We start from the raw sequence: 21775 nt of genomic DNA on the forward strand, positions 1-21775 counted from the left end.
CATAACTAAATGCCTATATATTACTGGTCTTGAGAAATACTCTTATTTGTAGTGTTGACTTAAACATTTCATACAGGTGAGCTAGAAGTTCGGGATTTTCTCAGGAACTCTGAAATAGATTTTAAATTTCTGTCACTTAAAATGGACTATTATTAATTATGTAGCTAAGAAAATCAAGAAAATTTTTCTTGTTGTTTAAAGAATTTGTAAAACACATAATGTCAAAACATTTTAAGGCATTGCCTCCGATTCACCTCAGTGGTGCTAGGGAAATAAATCAGTATTGCCCCATGCCTGATAAATATCACCCAGCTCAAGAGGCAGAGAAACTAGATCTTCACCAGGCTTTCTGGTACCACTGGCTACCTTCTTTCCCTTTGTTAATGATTTTCCTCCATAATTTTAGCAACCCATGATATTTTTTTTTTTAAAGATTTTTATTTATTTGAGAGAGAGAGAATGAGAGAGAGCACATGAGAGGGGGGAGGGTCGGAGGGAGAAGCAGACTCCCTGCAGAGCAGGGAGCCCAATGCGGGACTCGATCCAGGGACTCCAGGATCATGACCTGAGCCAAAGGCAGTCGCTTAACCAACTGAGCCACCCAGGCGCCTGCAACCCATGATATTTAACATCATATATATGATGTAATGATTTCCAAATCTATATTCACATCTCCAACTCTTTCCAGAGCACCAGATTTATTATTTAAACTGTCTACTGGGGATCCCATCTTTTTTGCACTGTAGGTCCCTCATATTTAGTATATACCAAACTTAAATCATCACTTCATCTATATATTCATTTTGTCTTTCCTATCTTGTCTAATTGCAATGGCACTCAACTGGAGTGTAAAAAATGTTTCTTGAGGAGATACTGCCATTGTTCAGTCCCTTACCTTTGTAACTCAGAATAGTCTTTGAGCAGACTTATATATGGCTCTCTTGCCACCATTTTATTCCTCTCTGTTTTCCATGGAGTACAGAGTCATTATATCCATTACCCTTCAAAATAACATTCAGTATCCTTAACACAAGAAAAAGACTTCTCACAAGCCAACCACAACCTTTTTCAATCTCCTTATTGAATGTCATTCCATACCACATTGTTTCCTCCACCAATACTGAACCTATTATTTTTAAATATACATAATATTTAATTAGAGTTCTATAATTTTCTTCAAAAAGCTGTTATTTCAGAAACAACAAATATTGGTGAAGTTATGGAGAAAAAGGGATTCTCATTCACTGTTGGTGGGAATGCAAGCTGGAGCAGCCACTGTGGAAAATAGTATGGAGGCTCCTCAAAAAATTTAAAATACAATTACCATATGATCCAGCAATTCCACTATTGGGTATTTACCCAAAGAAAACAAAAAACTAACTCGAAAAGATATATGTGCCCTATGATTTTTGCAGCATTATTTATAATAGCCAAAATATGGAAAGCAGCCCCAAGTGTCCAACCATAGATGAATGGAAACAGAATGGAAAATTACTCAGCCATAAAGGAGAATGAAATCTTGCCATTTGCAACAACATGAATGGATCTAGAGGGTATAATGCTAAGTGCAATAAGTCAGTCAGAGAAAGACAAATACCATATGACTTCACCCATATGTGGAATTTAAGAAACAAAACAAATGAACAAAGAAAAAAAAAGACACAAACAAAAAACCAGAATCTTTTTTTTTTGTAGTTTTTAATTTTATTATATTATGTTAGTCACCATACAATACATCATTAGTTTTTAATGTAGTGATCCACGATCCATTGTTTTCATATAACACCCAGTGCTCCATGCAGGACGTGCCCTCCTTAATACCCATCACCGGGCTAACCAATCCCCCCTCCCCCCTCCCCTCTAGAACCCTGTTTGTTTCTCAGGTCCATAGTCTCTCATGGTTCATCTCTCCCTCCAATTCCCCCCTCCCATTTTTCCCTTCCTTCTCCTAATGTCCTCCATATTATTCCTTATGTTCCACAAATAAGTGAAAACATATGATAATTGACTTTCTCTGCTTGACTTATTTCGCTTAGCATAATCTCCTCCAGTCCATTCCATGTTGATGTAAAAGTTGGGTGTTCATCTTTTCTGATGGCTGAGTAATATTCCATTGTATATATGGACCACATCTTCTTTATCCATTCATCTGTTGAAGGGCATCTCGGCTCTTTCCACAGTTTGGCTATTGCGGACACTGCTGCTATGAACATTGGGGTGCATATGGCCCTTCTTTTCACTACATCTGTGTCTTTGGGGTAAATACCCAGGAGTGCAATTGCTGGGTCATAGGGGAGCTCTATTTTTAAATTTTTGAGGAAACTCCACACTGTTTTCCAAAGTGGCTGTACCAACTTGCATTCCCACCAACAGTGTAAGAGGGTGCCCCTTTCTCCACAACCTCTCCAACATTTGTTGTTTCTTGCCCTGTCCATTTTGGCCATTCTAACTGGTGTAAGGTGGTATCTCAGTGTGGTTTTGATTTGGATTTCCCTGATGGCTAATGATGATGAACATTTTTCATGTGTCTGTTAGCCATTTGTATGTCTTCTTCAGAGAAGTGTCTGTTCATCTCTTCTGCCCACTTTTTGACTTGATTCTTTGTTTTTTGGGTGTTGAGTTTGAGAAGTTCTTTATAGATCTTGGATACCAGCCCTTTATCTGTAGTGTCATTTGCAAATATCTTCTCCCATTCTGTGGGTTGCCTCTTTGTTTTGTTGACTGTTTCCTTTGCTGTGCAGAAGCTTTTTAGTTTGATGAAGTCCCAAAAGTTCATTTTTGCTTTTGTTTCACTAGCTTTTGGAGATGTATCTTGAAAGAAGTTGCTGTGGCAGATGTCAAAGAGGTTACTGCCTATGTTCTCCTCTAGGATTTGGATGGATTCCTGTCTCACATTGAGGTCTTTCATCCATTTTGAGTTTATCTTTGTGAATGGTGTTAGAGAATGGTCGAGTTTCATTCTTCTGCATGTGGCTGTCCAATTTTCCCAGCACCATTTATTGAAGAGACTGTCTTTTTTCCATTGGCTATTCTTTCCTGCTTTGTCAAAGATTATTTGACCATAGAGTTGAGGGTCCATATCTGGGCTCCCTATTCTGTTCCATTGGTCTGTATGTCTGTTTTTGTGCCAGTACCATGCTGTCTTGGTGATCACTGATTTGTAATATAGCTTGAAATGGGGCAACGTGATGCCCCCAGCTTTGTTTTTCTTTTTCAACATCTCCTTGGCGATTCGGGGTCTTTTCTGATTCCATACAAATTTTAGGATTGTTTGTTCCAGCACTTTGAAATATGTCATTGGAATTTTGATTGGGATGGCATTGAAGGTATAGATTGCTCTGGTTAGCATAGACATTTTAACAGTGTTTATTCTTCCGATCCATGAGCATGGAGTATTTTTCCATCTTTTTGTGTCTTCTTCAATTTCTTTCATGAGTGTTTTATAGTTCCTAGAGTATAGATCCTTTACCTCTTTGGTTAGGTTCATTCCGAGGTATCTTATGGTTTTTGGTGCTATTGTAAATGGAATCATTTCTTAATTTCTCTTTCTACAGTTGCATTGTTAGTGTATAAGAAAGCAACTGATTTCTGTGCATTGATTTTGTATCCTGCCACATTACTGAATTGCTGGATGAGTTCTAGTAATTTGGGGGTGGAGTCTTTTGGGTTTTCCACATAAAGTATCATGTCATCTGTGAAAAGAAAGAGTTTGACTTCTTCTTTGCCAATTTGAATACCTTTTATTTCTTTTTGTTGTCTGATTGCTGTTGCTAGGACTTCTAGTCCTATGTTGAACAACAGTGGTGAGAGTGGGCACCCTTGACATGTTCCTGATCTTAAGGGAAAGGCTCTCAGCTTTTCCCCATTGAGGATGATATTCGCTGTGGGTTTTTCATAGATGGATTTTATGAGCTTGAGGAATGTTCCCTCTATCCCTATACTCTGGGGAGTTTTAATCAGGAAAGGATGCTGTATTTTGTCAAATGCTTTTTCTGCATCAATTGAGAGGACCATATGGTTCTTCTCCCTCCTCTTATTACTGTGTTCTATCACACTGATTGATTTGTGAATGTTGAACCACCCTTGCATCCCGGGGATAAATCCCACTTGGTCGTGGTGGATGATCCTTTTAATGTGTTGTTGGATCCTATTAGCTAGGATTTTGTTGAGGATTTTGGAATCCATATTCATCAGGGATATTGGTCTGAAATTCTCCTTTTTGATGGGGTCTTTGCCTGGTTTGGGGATTAAGGTACTGCTGGCCTCATAGAATGAGTTTGGAAGTTTTCCTTCTGTTTCTATTTTTTGAAACAGCTTCAGGAGAACAGGTATTATTTCTTCTTTGAATGTTTGGTAGAATTCCCCAGGGAATCCATCAGGCCCTGGACTCTTGTTTTTTGGGAGGTTTTTGATCACTGCTTCAATCTCGTTACTGGTTATTGGCCTATTCAGGTTGTCCATTTCTTCCTGTTTCAGTCTTGGCAGCTTATAGGTTTCCAGGAAGTCCCCCATTTCATCCAGATTGCTCTGTTTATTGGCATATAGTTGTTGATAATAATTTCTAATAATTGTTTCTATTTCCTTGGTGTTAGTCGTGATTGCTCCCCTGTCATTCATAATTTTATTAATTTGGGTCCTTTCTCTTTTCTTTTGGATAAGTCTGGCCAGTGGTTTATCGATCTTATTAATTCTTTCAAAGAATCAACTTCTAGTTTTGTTGATCTGATCTACTGTGTTTCTGGTTTCTAATTCATTGATTTCTGCTCTAATTTTAATTATTTCTCTTCTAATGCGTGGCTTACGCGTCATTTGTTGCCTTTTCTCTGTTCTTTAAGGTGTAGAGTTAGTTGGTGAATTCGGGATTTTTCTATTTTTTTGAGTGAGGCTTGGATGGCTATGTATTTCCCCTTAGGACCACGTTTGCAGTATCCCATAGGTTTTGGACCGATGTGTTTTCATTCTCACTGATTTCCATTAATTGCTTAAATTCTTCTTTGATTTCTTGGTTGACCCAAACATTCAAAAAACCAGAATCTTAAGTATAGAGAACAAACGTGCTTGCCAGAGAGGAGGTGGGTGAAGGGGTTGGGGGAAATAGGTGAAGGATTAAGAGTACACTTATCATGATGAGTACTGAGTAATGGATAGAATTGTTGAATCATTATATTATACACCTGAAACTAATAAAACACTGTACAGTAATTATACTTGAATTTAAAAAAAAACTTTTTTAAAGCTGTTACATCAGTAATAGTTTCTTTAATTTCTACTATACCTGGAAAATTCATAATCATGTTAATATTTCCAACTCAAAGCCTTCTTATTAAATTCTTTTCCAACTTTCCAGTTTATTGTTTTAATGTGATTCCATTGAGCATTGTTCATGGATTCAATATAGAGTAGTTTTTCTATCACATGGCATTGCATTTTGTGCTTACACATCCTGCAGAGTGGACAGTGAACTGTTCTAGGAAAAGAAGTGGGCTCGCTCATCTGTTTATCACCAGGATCTGGTTTAATACTAAGTACTCCCCAACATACATTCCCATAGTGCCCTGTTGTTCTCTTCTGTGATACTTACCATGATTGTAATGAATTATTAGTTATTGAGCCTCTGCCCTTCCTAATGGAATGATAACTCCAAAACTTACATTCACCTCTTCATTCCTACCATCTACCACAATTCTGGCAGATAGTAGGTACTTAATAAATACATACTGAATGAAGTGAATAGAACTATTCCCTTAGCAGTAAATACCAATAACTTAAACAGTATTGAATCTGTCAAATGATGATGTAATATCTGTTTTCCATAGCATATGCCTTTGCTCAGCAGAAACCTACTGAGAACTTAGAACCTAGTATATTAATCCATGTCCTTTCATATTCTTACCTATGAACATAACCCTTTGATCTCATTCAATGTATAATTGTTAAAAGAACTTCTTCCCAGACTTACTGTCTGAGAGACTCTGAAAATTAATGACTTTTTCTGATACTGTATTTTCTTATCTCGTAAAAGAAGAATAAGTAATACATTTAAAATTGTATTTTCTGAGGATTCAATGAGATACTGTCACTATCAGCCCCTAGTATCCTGCCTGCTACATACAGAGTGCTCAGGATATACCCTCTCTTGTCTGTAGTTCCTCCCTTCCTTCATCCTCTCTCTCCCTCCTCCCTTCTCCCATGTCCTTCCCCCTTTCCCTCTCTTCCCTCCCTTTCTTTTCTTTCTTCCTTCTCTTCTTCTATCCTCCCTTCCTCCCTTTCTTCATTCCCTTCTCTACTAGAAGATAAACTGCTTTAGAGAATTGAGTCTTACCCATCTTTTGATCTCTAGAACCTAGCACTATTGCCTATACATTGCAAGTACTCAATAGGTAAGGTTGGATTAATACCTGAAGTCTCTGGGACAAGAGCCCATTAACCTGAAGACCACTTTAATCAGATAAAATTATATTTGGGGAAAGCAATATTGTAAAAACATGTTAGTCCCAAAGATGAATTAAGGTAATTGGGTAAAATAGACATTTTTGTTAGCAGTAAATTGCCTTGATTAAAGTTAAGATAAACAGAGTCATTTAATCAGCATGAAAGTTTTACATTTGGAAAATGCAAATATTTTAGAGAAGTTTCAATCCTTTGGATTTATCAGCCCTGGGAATAAAGAATTAGTTGCTTTGATCTATAAACAATCTGCCTTGTGGCGGCTGTCTGCCTTGAACTGGTGAGTGAAAGCTGGTGAGCTTCAATTGTTCGGGAAGCTAGTGATTGATCTTATGAGTCTGGGGAGTGGAGTGGAGAGAGTGCTCTAATAATAAGCTTGAGGGGCTCTCGGAGGTTAAGAATTTGGTCAAAAACAGAGATGAACAGTTTGAGTTTCCAGTGAAAAGAAATTAAATCATAAAACTGGCAGGACAGGTCAACAATTGAGGATTAACACTGAAGCAGAGAATTCAAGAGATTTGACTTCTTATGCAGGAATAGAGAAAAGGCAGACAAAAACAAAAGTCCTACATAGAAATGAGGAATTGTACTGAGAGAGCAACATGGTCAGAGACTTTGTGAACACACTTCAGCAGTGGAATACGAAGTGTGGTCTCCAAGCAGCCCTTGCTCTCACATTCCTGAGGCCTCTTACTACCTCATCACAGCTCCTCATCTGTATAATTGCTATGGTTTTTCACTTTGTATTTGCCCTTGCCCTGTTGCCTGCCGGCCTATTTCTTTTAGAAATAAAGACTGAAACCAGTTCTCTCTTCTCGACACAATGTAACATTCTTCAAACCACATGTTCTAACTCCATCAATACTTGAAACAGAAAATATGTTATAAAAAAAAGAAAAGAAAAGAAAAGGGCACCTGGTGGCTCAGTCCGCTAAGTGTCTGCCTTCGGCTCAGGTCATGATCCCAGGGTCCTGGGATTGAGTTCCGTGTGGGCTCCCGGCTCAGTGGGGAGCCTGCTTCTCCCTCTGCCTCTGCCCCTTCCCTTCCCCCTGCTTGTGCTCTCTCTCTGTCAAATAAATAAATAAAATCTTAAAAAAAGAAAAAAGAAAATTAAAAAAAAGAAGACAAGTGGGAAAATTAACACAATAGAGACACAGTCAAGAGATCGTGAGTTTCTTTGGCATGGCTCATTTTCCTTTTAGAAATGTTTTGGAACCAAATTATGATAAAGCCCTTTTGGGGGGGGGGGCCTAGAAGTGATCAGTAGGTGTGTACACACACATATATTTATTACCTTTTCTTTAATTTTTTTCTTATTATATTTAGGGTAGAAAAGGATATTGAACACTGTAAAGAAAATCTTACTAAGAAAATCGTAGTAAATGTTGACCACATATCAACATTTTAAATGTTGTATTCTGTATTAGGAATTTATAAAAAAAAATAACAACAGTCTCAATTATCTGTAAGATGAGCCTATATTGAGATATCTATTTGCATCTGTGTTTTGACAACATCAGATATACTACTTTTCTCAGCAGCCTGAAAAATTTACCTTTTGGCAATTGGGATGATAACAGCTCTTCCGAGAGGGATTTTTCTTCCAAGTGCAAATTCCTGTCTATTACTGCTTTTGATACTGCGATCAGCCCTGGGAGGGAAATGCTAAATTAAACTAATGAACTCCCACGTGTCACAAAACTGCTTTCTTTGTTTTCTCTTTCTTCCTGCCCAACCTGTGGTGCTGATTCCAAAAACAGAGAGCAGCATTCAGTGAACTTGAGAAGGAAGTTGTATACAAAATGACAAGCACCACCACCACCACCCCTCCCCCGCACCCCACCCAGCCAAGTAATGCGAGAGGCCATCTAAATGTGATTGGTGGGTCCTCTGTGACTTGTTCCAAAAAGTAGCTGATCCTTCATTGTGGGTTACTATAAAAGCAAAGAGGTACAGAGTGAGGCACAGTAGAAGGAAGAAAAGAAAGTGGATAGTTGGGGCAGCTAACATATACTAAGAAAGAAAGAGAGAGATTGAGTATTTACCTTTAAGTCTTTATTGTTCAGACACCAGGATAAAATGGTGCCCATCATTTTTCTGAGCACCTTTTGGCTTCATTTTGCTGTTTCTGTGGCCTCAGAACCGTAAGGAAGTGTTATACCCTTTATTCTTACTATAGTACTAGCAAAGTGACCTTATTAAATGCGTTCTGTGTTAAAATTTGATTGTATTTCACCATTTCAACTTCTGCGACTGAGTGCTGGTTTGCCTTATGAATTCTAAACAAGTGTATGAAGGGAATGGACATATTTTTCTTAAGATAACTCTCTGCATACTCAAGATTATTTTAATACAATGAAAAATGCTTTAGAAATATTTCAATAAGCTAAAATTGTTTCTTATGCATGTTCTGCATTTCTGCTACACTTGTTTAAAGTGTTGATCACTTTCTTTGCATAGAAAGTATATCCTATGGGTCTCCTCTGTGATGCAGAGTCATTCTGCCGAAAAGGCTTGTCTCCACCTTTCAAACCTTAATGAATCCATATCCTTGAGTGTCGTCTTAGAATATGATGGATACAATACCACAATTTTTGATCAGTCTGTGGAAGAGGATAACTTCTATGCTTGTGCAGATTTCCAGGTGAGGCACTGGATTTGCCCTTTCAGTGCTTCTGTTGGGGTGATGAAATTATTACATAAAAATCATTTTAAGAGAGATAACAAATTTTGATTTGGGATGAATTGTGGAAACTAGGGAGTAGAACTAGAGAATTCCTGAGAGGAATCCATGCCACAAAACTTGTGAAATATTGCCATTTTTCTTTCACAGGAAGTTATAATAAAATGCAATCACTGCTTTTTAAACAGAACCATTTAACAATATGAGGAAAGAGAATCCAGGTAAAGAGAAGCAAGACTGGGACTCAGGGCAAGGAAAAAAGAAAATAGAAGGCTAGCAGACATAAAAATAAGTTTATTAGAAACTGTCCTCACGCTCAATAAAGGAATTGTAAAAAGTGGTCTCCACACCTCCTGTTCAGAAACAATGTGCTCTCTGGAGGCTCTTAGCTTAAAAAACCAGATTAAGACATTGTTTACCAGCTTAATGTCTAAAAACTGTTTTCCCATTCTCTGCTCTTTAACATAAACAGGTTTCTCAGAAGTCCTCTGAGCAGTTGGCTTTTGTGACATTGTTGGCTAAAGGAGAGACGCTTAAAATCTTCGAGAGGAGATCTGTAGCACTCACTTCAGAGGAGACGGTAACTTTTATGCAGACAGATAAACCCATCTACAAACCTGGAGAGAATAGTAAGTCAATGTGCATGTTTCCTTTGTATCACTGGCCTCAGGAACACAGTCTTCAAATTTAAAGCAATCCAAACACGTGAATGTCAGTCTTAAGTTTAAAATGTTATGGGATTGTGGATTTCTAGAATTTCTACTGGTTGTCCAGATCAGTTAGGAAACAGTGCCTTCCAACTCCATTAATTGAATGCTTGGCTTTTTACACAATTGTCTAAGACTGTTGAATCACAGACCTGTACCTCTGAACCAAATAATACATTATATATGTTAAAAAAAAAAAAAAAAGAAGAAGATAGTAGGAAGGGAGAAATGAAGGGGGCGAAATCGGTGGGGGAGATGAACCATGAAAGACTATGGACTCCGAGAAACGGACTGAGGGTTCTAGAGGGGAGGGGGGTGGGAGGATGGGTTAGCCTGATGGTGGGTATTGAGGAGGGCACATTCTGCATGGAGCACTGGGTGTTATGCACAAACAATGAATCGTGGAACACTACATCAAAAACTAATGATGTAATGTATGGTGATTAACATAACATAATAAAAAAAATTGAATGCTTGGCTTCTTAAACTCGTGCATGCCACTTTCACGTTTTAAAAATTCTAGTGACAGACTTCCATAATATAATGACTATGAGCAAACCATTATTTGGTTTCACTTGTTGCCCCATAATTTACCAAATGGGCAAGCTAATTAAACCGCTGTTTAGACTCATTTTTTTTTCCTCTGTAGAATAGAGATACTAAAAATGACTCACTTGCAGAAATATTGTGAGAGTAAAATAAGATAGTCAATGTAAAATAGTACCTAGCACCCAGTAAAGACTTTGCAAATGATATTATTATTGTTATTATTATTATTATTCATACCAGTAGAAATAATCACAAATCTCATCACCTAAGCAGAGCAGAGTCCTTCTAATTTTCTTTATTATTGTGTTAAATAAAAGGTAGCGGAAAGAACACCAAGCTAGGATTCTGAAGGATGTGGTCATTGTTTTGGCTCTGTTGATAAATTATTGGGTTTTGCCAAGTAAATTCAGCTCTTAGAGATTTTCAGTTTTCTCATTTATAAATTTAGGGGGTTGGATGACAGCATCTATATATTTTCTTCTAATGTTATATATTTGTATGATTTACTTAAAAGAATTAAAACAGAATTCATACAGTGAGATGTTTTGCTGCGTTACATTCTCTCGGCTTGTTAAAAGCTATGATGACAGCTATGTATACAAAGGTAGTTAAAATGGGGGCGCCTGGGTGGCTCAGTCGTTAAGCGTCTGCCTTCGGCTCAGGTCATGATCCCAGAGTCCTGGATCGAGCCCCACATCGGGCTCCCTGCTCCACAGGAAGCCTGCTTCTCCCCCTCCCACTCCCTCTGCTTGTGTTCCCTCTCTCACTGTGTCTCTCTCTGTCAAATAAATAAAATCTTTAAAAAAAAATAAAAAACAAAACAAAACAAAAAACAAAGGTAGTTAAAATGGTCTTTCTGGAATTCTACTAAAATTAATTTAATGTTTGCTAACATTAATATATTTTTCCAGGAAAATTGTAGGAGGAGTATAACTCCTACTATACATATTTCACACTTGTCTTTCTATGATTAATTCCGGCACCAATTTTTAAGGTATCCCTGTGGGCATTTAGGGTAGAAGTTTCTGGTGGTGGCAGCAGCTACTGTCAGCTTTGGTAATAACAGAGCAATCGGCAACAGAGGAATTACAAATGTGTAATAAGAGATCTTTCCAAATAGAACCCAACTTTCAAAGGGTCAAGTGAGAGCTAGGGGCGAAGGGAGTATAGCATTCTGTAATAGCAAGACAATTAATTTCTATATCTATTTACAAGCAACCATAACCTGGGAGAGGAATAACAAGAAAAAATATTGTGCCCTCTTCCTCTTCTCTTTTAGTACAAATTCGCATTGTGACACTGGATACCAAGTTCAGACCTGTTGAGGATTTGGTGAGTTCAATACTTTCTAATGGTACAATTAAATCAAAGCAAAATAAACAAATCCATTGCTGTATAAAGTGTCATCAAGGAAGCTTTCTATAAGTATGGAAATCAGTTCTGACATGGAATACTATACAGGCATAGTTTCAAAGCTGACCCCCTTCATGGGTTGCATGAAACCAGCTTTTGACTTCCCTGATGAGGTTCAGGAGCTCCTTCGTGTTTGGGGTTTTCTTGGCATGCTTAGCTATAAAAATTTTGTCTTCTGGGAGAGTTAAGACTGTTTCAACACTAAGTCAGATAATCTTAATAATGCAATATCTGGCAAAAAAAAAAAAAAAAAGCACTATTACAATATTAACCTGCAGGTTCTTTTTTTCTTTTCAGTATCCATTGATCACACTTCAGGTAAGTGATCCGCTTCATCACAATTTCTCAAGATTAACTATTTTCTGAAAGCACTCATTTTTTAAATATTCAGATAAATAATGATGCGTGTCTAGTTTTCCTTACATGTGTTAGAAACTAAGATAACTGAAATAAAGGGAAGAAAAACCTTTATCTCCATACACAGTGTAAGGCATCAGATGAAGAAGTAAATAAAGGGCTGCCACGTTTAGTGTAGGTCCTGTGTGGCAAGTGCAGTGATGAGTTTTCATGGAAAATAAAAGATTGGGCTCCTTCTAAGGGAGTTTTATATTTAAAATTGCTTAGTTTGGGCTACTGGCCCTTCTCAATCTTAATTTAACCACATCTTGTTGTAAGGAAATAGAAAACATAAACAGCTAAAGATTTGAAATAAATGAGGTGATATCATTACAAAATGGACACTTCGCTTTCAAATCTCTATTGCAGTAGTGTGGCTTTCGAACTCATTTCAAATCTTATGTCTGTCAGTAAATTGTTCGTATCAATCAACTCCAACATATGCATTTTAATTTCTACATGCAATATGTACCATTATTATTAACTCAGTCTAAATGTTAATACACTGAGATCTTCATTAATGAACATGTATGTAAATGCCTAGTTCAAATAGGCTTCTTTATAATTTGAATTTTTTTTTGACTTTGTTATATGGGTGGCAAATAGCTCATCCTTCTAGTAGGATAAATATCAAGTTGGCCATTTCCGTGTTTTCTACGTCATTAGTAATCCGTAAATAGTATTATCTTCACATCCTAATTCAGCCAGTGTCGTATTTCATTGAAAGCAACAGAGAGCTTAACTAACATTGGCTTCAACGAGTAAAAGGTTTATTGTTTTCACAAACTGCTACGCCTAAGTGTAGGTGCTCGCGGATGGGGACGGGAACAGCATAGTATTACCAAGGATCCAGGCTTCTTCTACTTAACCTCCCTGCCATGCTCTGTGCATTGTTTTATTCTCAATGTCAGCTACATCTGATTCTTTTAGAAATAATTTCCCAGTGACTTCTACTTATTTTCAGTTGGCCAACACTTAGTCACATGGGCAATCCTTACTGAAAGGAAGCCTGGAAAATTAATTTAGTTTTCTAGACTTTATCATAGGTGAAAGGAAAAAAAATTAAGTGAGTAGTAAATAATATTTTTGTTTCTTTGTAAAAATCTTTTTATCAGGAGTTCTTTAATCAGAACTTATGTGAGCCTGGCTCACATAAGCTGCAATATACTAAAAGCAAGTAAAGGGGTAAGGGTGGCGTTATCAATCCATTCTTATTATAGAACTTCCACTGAACAGCTTTTGCATGCAGTGTGAAAATTCATGACCAATTTGTTTACCAAATAAAACACCAGGGACAATCTTTATTAAGTATCTGTTAGGATAAATACCTCCATATGCTTCTACTGGTGTGAGTCCACTCTACTTTGGAAAGCACTACTCTGGAGCAGACACATTGAGTTTTAAATTTTTTTAACTATGCAGCTCTGGTTCAGAAAGACAAAAATCCAAAGCATTTATTACAGGTTATTGTTCTTATTTTAGGGGGTGTTTACCAGAGATATACTATATTAATTGAATATTAATATTAATTGAATTTGAATACCTGAGAAAATTATGTTATTTTTACAGTGTGAGGTATTAGTTCAATAAAATGGTAATTTTCTTTACTTACATTAAGTACAGAAAATACCCAAAATAAAGAAGGAAAGACTAATACTCTTTATGACCTCTGATTTTACTTCTTCTTTATTTCTAGGATCCTCAAAACAATAGAATTTTTCAATGGCAGAATGTGACCTCTTTTCAAAATATAACCCAACTCTCATTCCAACTGATTTCAGAACCAATGTTTGGAGATTACTCTATTTTTGTGAGAATAAAATCAGGAAAGACATTGACACACCAATTTACTGTTGATAGATACGGTAACTAAATACTACTTATGGTTGTTCTGTATAAATGCAGGGCTCAAAGGACTCAAAAAAAATTTTTTTTATGTTAGATTTAGGCAAAAGTCGATGAGGCTTGATTTAGTTTTCTGCCATTTTCCTTTCTTGGGGTTTTCTGCTTTATCATCTCTCTTTTCTTGTTCTTCACTCCTTGTCCCATAGCCTGATTCTAACCCCTGACTCTTCTACCTAGGAAATATCTCATCTTCTAGAATCCTGACAATCTACTACATGATGTAAAAGACTATAATAAAAAAAAATGTGAAGTTCTGAGAGTAGAAAAGAGAAAGACACTATCACTTACACAGAATTTGGGGCAATTGAAACGTGGTGTATATAGATGCATACATAGGACAATGTTGTGCACAGAGGCATACTTAGTTACAAGATTGCGATAAGTTTTTCTCACCAGTGATTGTAGGGACTGAAGTCTATTTCTTTGTATTTCCAGTGTTGCCCAGGTTTGAAGTTAAGGTCAGTGCACCACAAACAGTAGCTATTTCGGATGATGAATTCCAAGTGAATGTATGTGCTAAGTAAGTATTCAGGAGATTTGACTCCACAGGTCAATACAAAGCTCAGAAAGAATGAGAAATAAAATTAGCCATGTAACTTCAATTACTTATATGCTTACGTTAAGATTATTAGAGGAGTAATGAATTCTCATTGTAAAATATTTGGAAAAGATAAAGAAAAATATAAGAAATTACATGTAATTAATTCTACCAATTGCCATTTACGTTGTGATTTATTTTCTTCTAATCTTTTGTGAATATTTTGCACAACTGCAATCATACTTTTTCACCCACTGTAATTAAGAAAACATGCCTTCATATTCATCCACTCTTTCATGAATTCCAATTCCTTGCTACATGAGTATATCTCTATATGGCCATACCAAATTAACTTTTCTTTTATTATATAACATATAGGCTATTTGATTTTGTTTTCCTAGTAAGAAATACTATTATAGTATATGTCCTTGTGTATAAGAAGTAGCTTCTGAATTAAAAATTAATTACTTAAGAAAGATGTCCAGTATTGGAATTATCAAGACAAAATGTATAATGCTCTTTCAGGTTTTGTTTTTTTTTTTTTTTAAGATTTTATTTATTTTATTTGACAGAGAGACAGATAGCAGATAGTGAGAGCAGGAACACAAGCCGGGATGGGGGGGTGGGGGAGAGAGAAGCAGGCTTCCCGCCGAGCAGGGAGCCCCATGCGGGGCTAGATCCCGGGACCCTGGGATCATGACCTGAGCCGAAGGCAGATGCTTAACGACTGAGCCACCCAGGCGCCCACTCTTTCAGGTTTTGATTGCCATATTACTCACTAAATACATTGTGTCAGCATAAATTCCAACAGCTGATACAGAAGTGCCTGCCTCATTGAATCATTACCATCATTGGTGTATTCATTTAAAAAAAAAAAAAAAAGAAAGAAAAGAAACTCTTGAAAATGTCATAGTGGGAAAGAAGATATTTTATCAATTTAATTAAGATTAATTTGACTCCTCTTAATGTGAAAAAAATTCATATGACTTGAGAAATTTTCATTTTTTTGAGAAATTATTTCTAATGGCTTTTTTTTTAAGATTTTATTTATCTTTTTGACAGAGAGAGAGAGAGAGCACAAGTAGGCAGAGAGGCAGGCAGAGGGAGAGGGAGAAGCAAGCTCTCCACTGAGCAGGGAGCCGGACGTGGGGCTCGATCCCAGGACTCTGGGGTCATGACCTGAGCCGAAGGCAGCCGCTTAACCGACTGAGCCACGCAGGCGCCCCTCTAATGTCTTTTATATTTTTAAAGGTGTGACGCCTTTTCTCAAATTTCTAATAATAATTAATATAGTTAATATTTACTGAATGCCAGTTACTGCCTTGAGCATTACATTCATTATATTCTTACCACAATGCTATGAGACAAGAGCTATTATCATCTCTAGTTTAGAAAGAAGGGTAACAAGACACAGAGAATTGAAATAATTTATCAACATTAATAGACCTTTTGGATGGCAGACCTAGCATTGGATTTAGACCAATGTTATTTGGCTTCAGAGGTACTCTCCTAACCAAGACCTCTGTTGTAATTTATATAAACAATTAAAAATTTAATATTTAACATATTTGTTTAAACTATTTAATTGATGACATGGAAATTACTTCCTTTTGAGCATTTTCAAAGTATTTAAAATATTTTTTTTAGCATTTTCAAAGTATTTTGGAGAATATTAAAGGCATTTTAAAGACATATTGGGTAAAAGGCTGACACTTTTTACAATGTCCTTTGGACTCTAGGGAAATCATAACAATATTTTTTTGTTTCAGGGAGGAGTAGCTGACATGTGCCAGAATCTTATGAATGTAATATATGAGAGATGGAGATTATGTCTGTTAAAAATAAGGGGATAATCAATATAAGCTTCAAAAACTCCAGGATCCTAAACTAGTTTTACCGGTAAAACCCTACCCGGAGCCAGAATTGTCAATGGGATTAACACCTACAATTCATCGGCCCAGTGTTATGCTAAAAAAGTACAACGCACATATCAGGAGAGCCAAAATATTTATCAAGTATCGCCTTTGTAAGAGACGTGCTAAGCTAAATGTTGATACGGAATTGGGATTTCTTGACACTTCTTTAACCTTACATTCCACGTAGATTTGACATTAAGTAGTATGTCAGTATCAGCAATAATGATATCCTGCAACAGGACCAGGTGGTTGAGACAGAAGCTCTGCTGGCTACAAAGTTATTTCTGGGCAGGCTGCAGGAACAGAAGGAATGAAATCAGTATGTCCAGGAGTGAACAGGAGTGAATGAGTTGCCTACTTCAGGTTGTATGTGCTGTCTGTGCATTGTTTCTTTAGTATTCCCCGGACTTAACTTGGGACAGCTAGAGAAAATAACAGCAAATCAGATTATTTTAGCCAACAACCTCCAAGATGAATTAAGCTTTTAGAAGGGAAGAAAACTTACCTACAGGCAAAGGGATTTTAATAAAATGCATTGGTATCTACCAAAAGCTTTTCAAATCACACATCTATTCAGAATTTTTTATTCTTTCTGATCTGTATGAAAATTTGAGCTACGTATTTCATGGGCATGTGTTAACCCAGAGATAATACTACAATAAGAGTTTTATTTTGTAAGCAAAAGACAGTAAGAACTAACAAGATATGTGCAAGTATAACATTTGTGGCCTGATCTTAGCCTTGCCTCTATTTTCATGTAATTGATATTTAGAGCTCACAGATGATTTTAGTGATTTGGGTTGAGTCTCAGAAGCATTGAGAATTTTTAAATAGAGAAAAACTAATTAGTGGAATGTGAAGAGCATGGACTATGGGAAGTGAGGAAGATCTAAATTTGAATTTTAATTCCATATCTTACAGTGTGGAGAAGTGAGTTGTTTGATCTCAATTATACTAATCTGTACAATGAGATAATGCACCTACATCTCAGAATCACTTAAAAAAATAAATGAGATAATCTACATAAACATCGGGTATATACTAGTGTCCAACAATTAGGGGAAAAATGTTATAATTGATAAATGTAATTATATTCAGTTTTACTATTTACTAATTTCACATTTGTTAACTGTTTTTCTAAATCTTAGTGGAAACAATCCTCAAGTAACAAAAAAACCCAAATCAACTGTATTTGCCTCTCTGAAACTTTAAAAAAAACTTGTGTTGTAGTTTTTTGTGTGTTTTAGGAGAAAATGAGATATTTATTTAACCCCACCCCTAAAACATTGTACCTTTCATCAAAGTTTATCTAGTTTATGCCAATCTCCCTACCTTCTACATTTATTGGATGCACAATGAGAATTGTTTAAAGTATCGATCTAGAAGTTTTCTAAGATCCTGAATAATCCACATGTTACTTATATGCATATATATTTTCCGCTAAAGAAAAAAAGTGCTGCAATTTTTATAATTTTTCTATTAGACTAAAATATAATTGTAAAAACTCAATTTAATCATTAAATTCTATTTACTGAGATTTTAGATTCTACATTACCTTGAATTTGATTTTTTTTTTTTTCGTTCTTTCTTTCTCTTTTTTAAAGTAAGCTCTGGGCCCAACATGGGGTTTAAACTCAGGACCCTGAGAACAGGAGTCACATGCTCTACCAACTGAGCCAGCCAGGTGCCCCCTGAGTTTGATTTTTTGAAAAGCAGTTGAATCCTCATAACAGATCATGTGCCTAACTTAACCCAAATTCTGTGGGGAAGATAGAACCAGTAGATGAGGATTCCCAATTGATTTTTGTCATTAGAGTAGTCACAGATTACAGATTTCATATATAATTTCTGAAGAAGCCCATAGAATATTCCCATGGTATTGTTCATCTATAATTATGTACGCTTTCTCCTGCCAGGTACACGTATGGCCAGCCTGTGCAAGGGAAAGCCCAAATCCGGGTGTGCAGAGAATTTTTTTCCTCTGGGAATTGTGAGAACAACAACCATGAAATATGTGAACAATTTATTGCACAGGTACAGATCATCATCTTTACTCAAAAAAAAAAAAAGTTCTTGTTCATTTCATTCTGTAGAGAAGGAAAAATTCTCCCTCTACCCTTCATGGTCTTCCACTGGACTAAGAATTAAATTTTCATGAAGCAGGTTAACGGGAGAAAAAAAACAAAGTTTTATTAGGTGCCCATGGAGGCCCCATAATGAAACTGAGATCTAACAAAATGACCAAGGCAGGTAGTTTTTATACTTTTTAAACAAAGAGACAATAAATTTGTGAGGAATTGACAGGATAAAGAAAACAGATGTTTAGGAGCTTTAATTAGTAGGGAATTCTAATTGGAATTTGGGCTGAGGTAGTAGATAGGAAAAAAGGAACAAGGTTTATTTCCACAGCTTTCTCGGCTTTCAAATCCCTCTCTCTAGTGGTAAGGATGTCTGTTTACTTTTTAGTGCCGTGAGAGTGCCTTTCATATGGGAGATTTGTTTCCTGCTTTCATGGGGACCAAGGAGGGTCTTAGTGTCCTCGCACTGGCTGTTTCTTAAGTAACATTTATATAACATAATCAATATGCCAAAGTGGCATGTTTGGGGAGGCCTGCGCTTGGCCTCTACAATTCCATTTATAAAAGGGACTTAACAACACTGTTTTCATTTTGTGGATAATGGAGGTTTCACCTAGATAAGGTGAAGAAGGAAGAGCAAATACAACATCTACCAGTAGTCTCTTATTCTCCAGGCCATGTAAATTGTCACCCACCTATGGATTCATAGATTTGTTAAATTTGAAAAATCTTACTCGTTTTCTTGTTTTATATACTGTCTACTAACCTCTCTGATCTTTCTGTGTGGAATCATTAGTCATCTGTTAAATAAATGAATCCCTGATTGTACACACCATGCAACCTAGAATTGTCCTTCTGAAAAAAGTTCACTTGCAAAACCTGCAATTCAGAGTATCTACTTGTATTACGTTAGATTTGAGTTCATTTTTGAAGCCCTTTCCTTTCCCCATCTGCAGCATCTTCACCTAAGTAAACAATTCTGCCCATTTCTTTGAGGAGCAACTTTGGACTTTGAACATGAAATTCGTATACACCTCAGTTTATAATTTAAGTCTGATTGTCCTGAAGTTACTCACCAAATTGATGAACATCCTTTAGGTAAATATCAATATTTGGTCAAGACAAGCAGAAATCTTTTAGATAGGAATTGCAGGCGAGCAAAGGCAGGGTGGAATTTTTCCACATCAGCAGTGCATTTTTCCATGGTGTGATTATAACAGACATTAGTTAACTGTTTTACCAAGTGATAGGTGTTCTCTTAGCTAATGCCTTTTTCCCCCATTGTGAACATAAAGCAATAAATAATCTGCTAAAACTATTCTTATATATGAGTGGTTTTACTTATTTGATATAGATTCCTTGGAGTGGGTTCCATGAGTCAAAGTAGATAGATGATAGATAGATAGAATTATATATACATCCAATTTTAATTTTTAAAAATTTTAGCATATTATTGTCCAAAATGTTTTTAAGCATTCAGATTCCTGTCAGCAACATGTGAGAACAGTGTTTTTCCCAAATTACTGTCAGCATATACATATAGCAGTTTTTAAAATGTTGCCATTTTGATAGAAATTCATTTTGTTTTAATTTGCATTACTCATGAGTTTGAACATATTTTCATATTTTTGTTATCAGTTTGAATTTGTTCTTTTAAGAACTCTTAATTATCCGTTTTCCCTGTTCATGTGAAATTGAAATTTTCTTTTATTATGAATATTACCCTCCATCCTCTAAGCAAATTTTTTCAAGTCTGTTATTTAAATACTGACTTTGATTGTGTTATTTTTGAGATATCAAAGTTCCTAATGTTTATAAGTTCTCAGCTTCAGAAAAAGGTCTCACTTACCACCGTGTTGTACATACAGCTCTTTAAACATTTTAAGATTTTAAACATGTTTCTAATCAACATAAAATAATTTTTGATTATAGTCTAAAATAAGACATTTTGTTTTCTTCCAAATGGATATTCGGTTGTGTTAGCACCTAATCTTTTACAACTTTGCTCTCCTTTATTCTAAATCACGTTCATAAAAGTTTCATTTATTTTATTGGCCTTTCTCTGACTTTCTCTGATTTTGTTTTATTATTTTCTTTCTGATATTACTTTTGTGTTCCTAAATCATTTATTTTTATTTTCAACATATTCATTCCTTACCCTAAAATTTTATTTTGTTGTGTTTAAAAAAGGTTAGTTGTTTCTTTTTGTTAACAACACATTGTGTGGGGCTCCTGGGTGGCTCAGGCAGTTAAGCCTCGACTCTTGATTTCGGCTTAGGGTCGTGATCCCAGGGTCCTGGGATGGAGCCACATGTGGCTCCCTCCTCAGTGGGGAGTGTGTGTCTCCCGCTCCCCTGCCCCTCCCCTCTGCTCGCACCCTCGCTCTCTCCTTCTCTCTGTCTCTCAAATAAATTAAAAAACCTTTGGAAAACACACACACACACTGTGTTTTACTTTTTCTTTTAACCGTAGCTTAATACCATAGATTTTCATGCAAAGCACTTTTTTCCTTGGTATTAATGTTAAGATTTTTATCTCTTTGACTCGGGGATTACTGAAAAGTGTTTTTCTCTTAGTTTCAAGGCACTTAAGAATCTTCTGATTACATTTTATATTTCTTTTTAATCCATATTATAAATAGATGAAGTAAAATTATCTGTTTTGTTGTTGTGAATATTACAGCTGATAGTTCAGAGGAGCGCATATTCTGGGATCAGAATGCCTAGCTACCGCTTTCTGTGTGACCTTGGGCAGATTACATAACCTACCTGTATTTCAGTTTATTCATCCATATAATGGAGGTCTAGCTCATAGGGTAGTTTTGAGAATCAAATGAATTGATCTATCCCTCTAACATTTTAAATTTAGAATTAATAGACATTGTTTATTTTAAAATATAATTAAATCTATATTTCTCTGATTCTTGATGTCACTAATGAAAGATTATCTACAGATTTTTCCTTATTTTAAATGAACAGTTTATCTTAAAATGTGTTTTGGTGTTACACACTTGAAGACTCAAGATGATTTTAATCTCTAATTCTTAAAATTTCATTCAATTCCAGACTCATCCTTTAATTTGTTCCTCATCTACGTTGTTTTCAGTAGAGTATCCCTGAAATCTGTAAAAATTACATTACCTC

General features: G+C 36.0%; 1 protein-coding gene across 1 annotated transcript in view; it reads left to right on the forward strand.

Moving 5' to 3' along the window:
* The first annotated feature begins 8526 nt into the window (after window positions 1-8526).
* The window catches only part of LOC118025439 (ovostatin homolog 2-like), a 48301-nt gene continuing 35052 nt past the window's right edge, over window positions 8527-21775 (forward strand). Inside the window, exons 1-8 of the mRNA XM_035027845.1 lie at window positions 8527-8591; window positions 8908-9091; window positions 9603-9759; window positions 11666-11718; window positions 12097-12117; window positions 13892-14060; window positions 14536-14620; window positions 18471-18588. Coding sequence (XP_034883736.1) covers window positions 8527-8591; window positions 8908-9091; window positions 9603-9759; window positions 11666-11718; window positions 12097-12117; window positions 13892-14060; window positions 14536-14620; window positions 18471-18588 — 852 coding nt within the window. The remainder of the gene's footprint in view (window positions 8592-8907; window positions 9092-9602; window positions 9760-11665; window positions 11719-12096; window positions 12118-13891; window positions 14061-14535; window positions 14621-18470; window positions 18589-21775) is intronic.

Source organism: Mirounga leonina, unplaced genomic scaffold (genome assembly GCF_011800145.1).
Source record: "Mirounga leonina isolate KUSES-001 unplaced genomic scaffold, KU_Mleo_1.0 Mir_201, whole genome shotgun sequence".
In the NCBI taxonomy this organism is placed as follows: Eukaryota; Metazoa; Chordata; class Mammalia; order Carnivora; family Phocidae; genus Mirounga; species Mirounga leonina.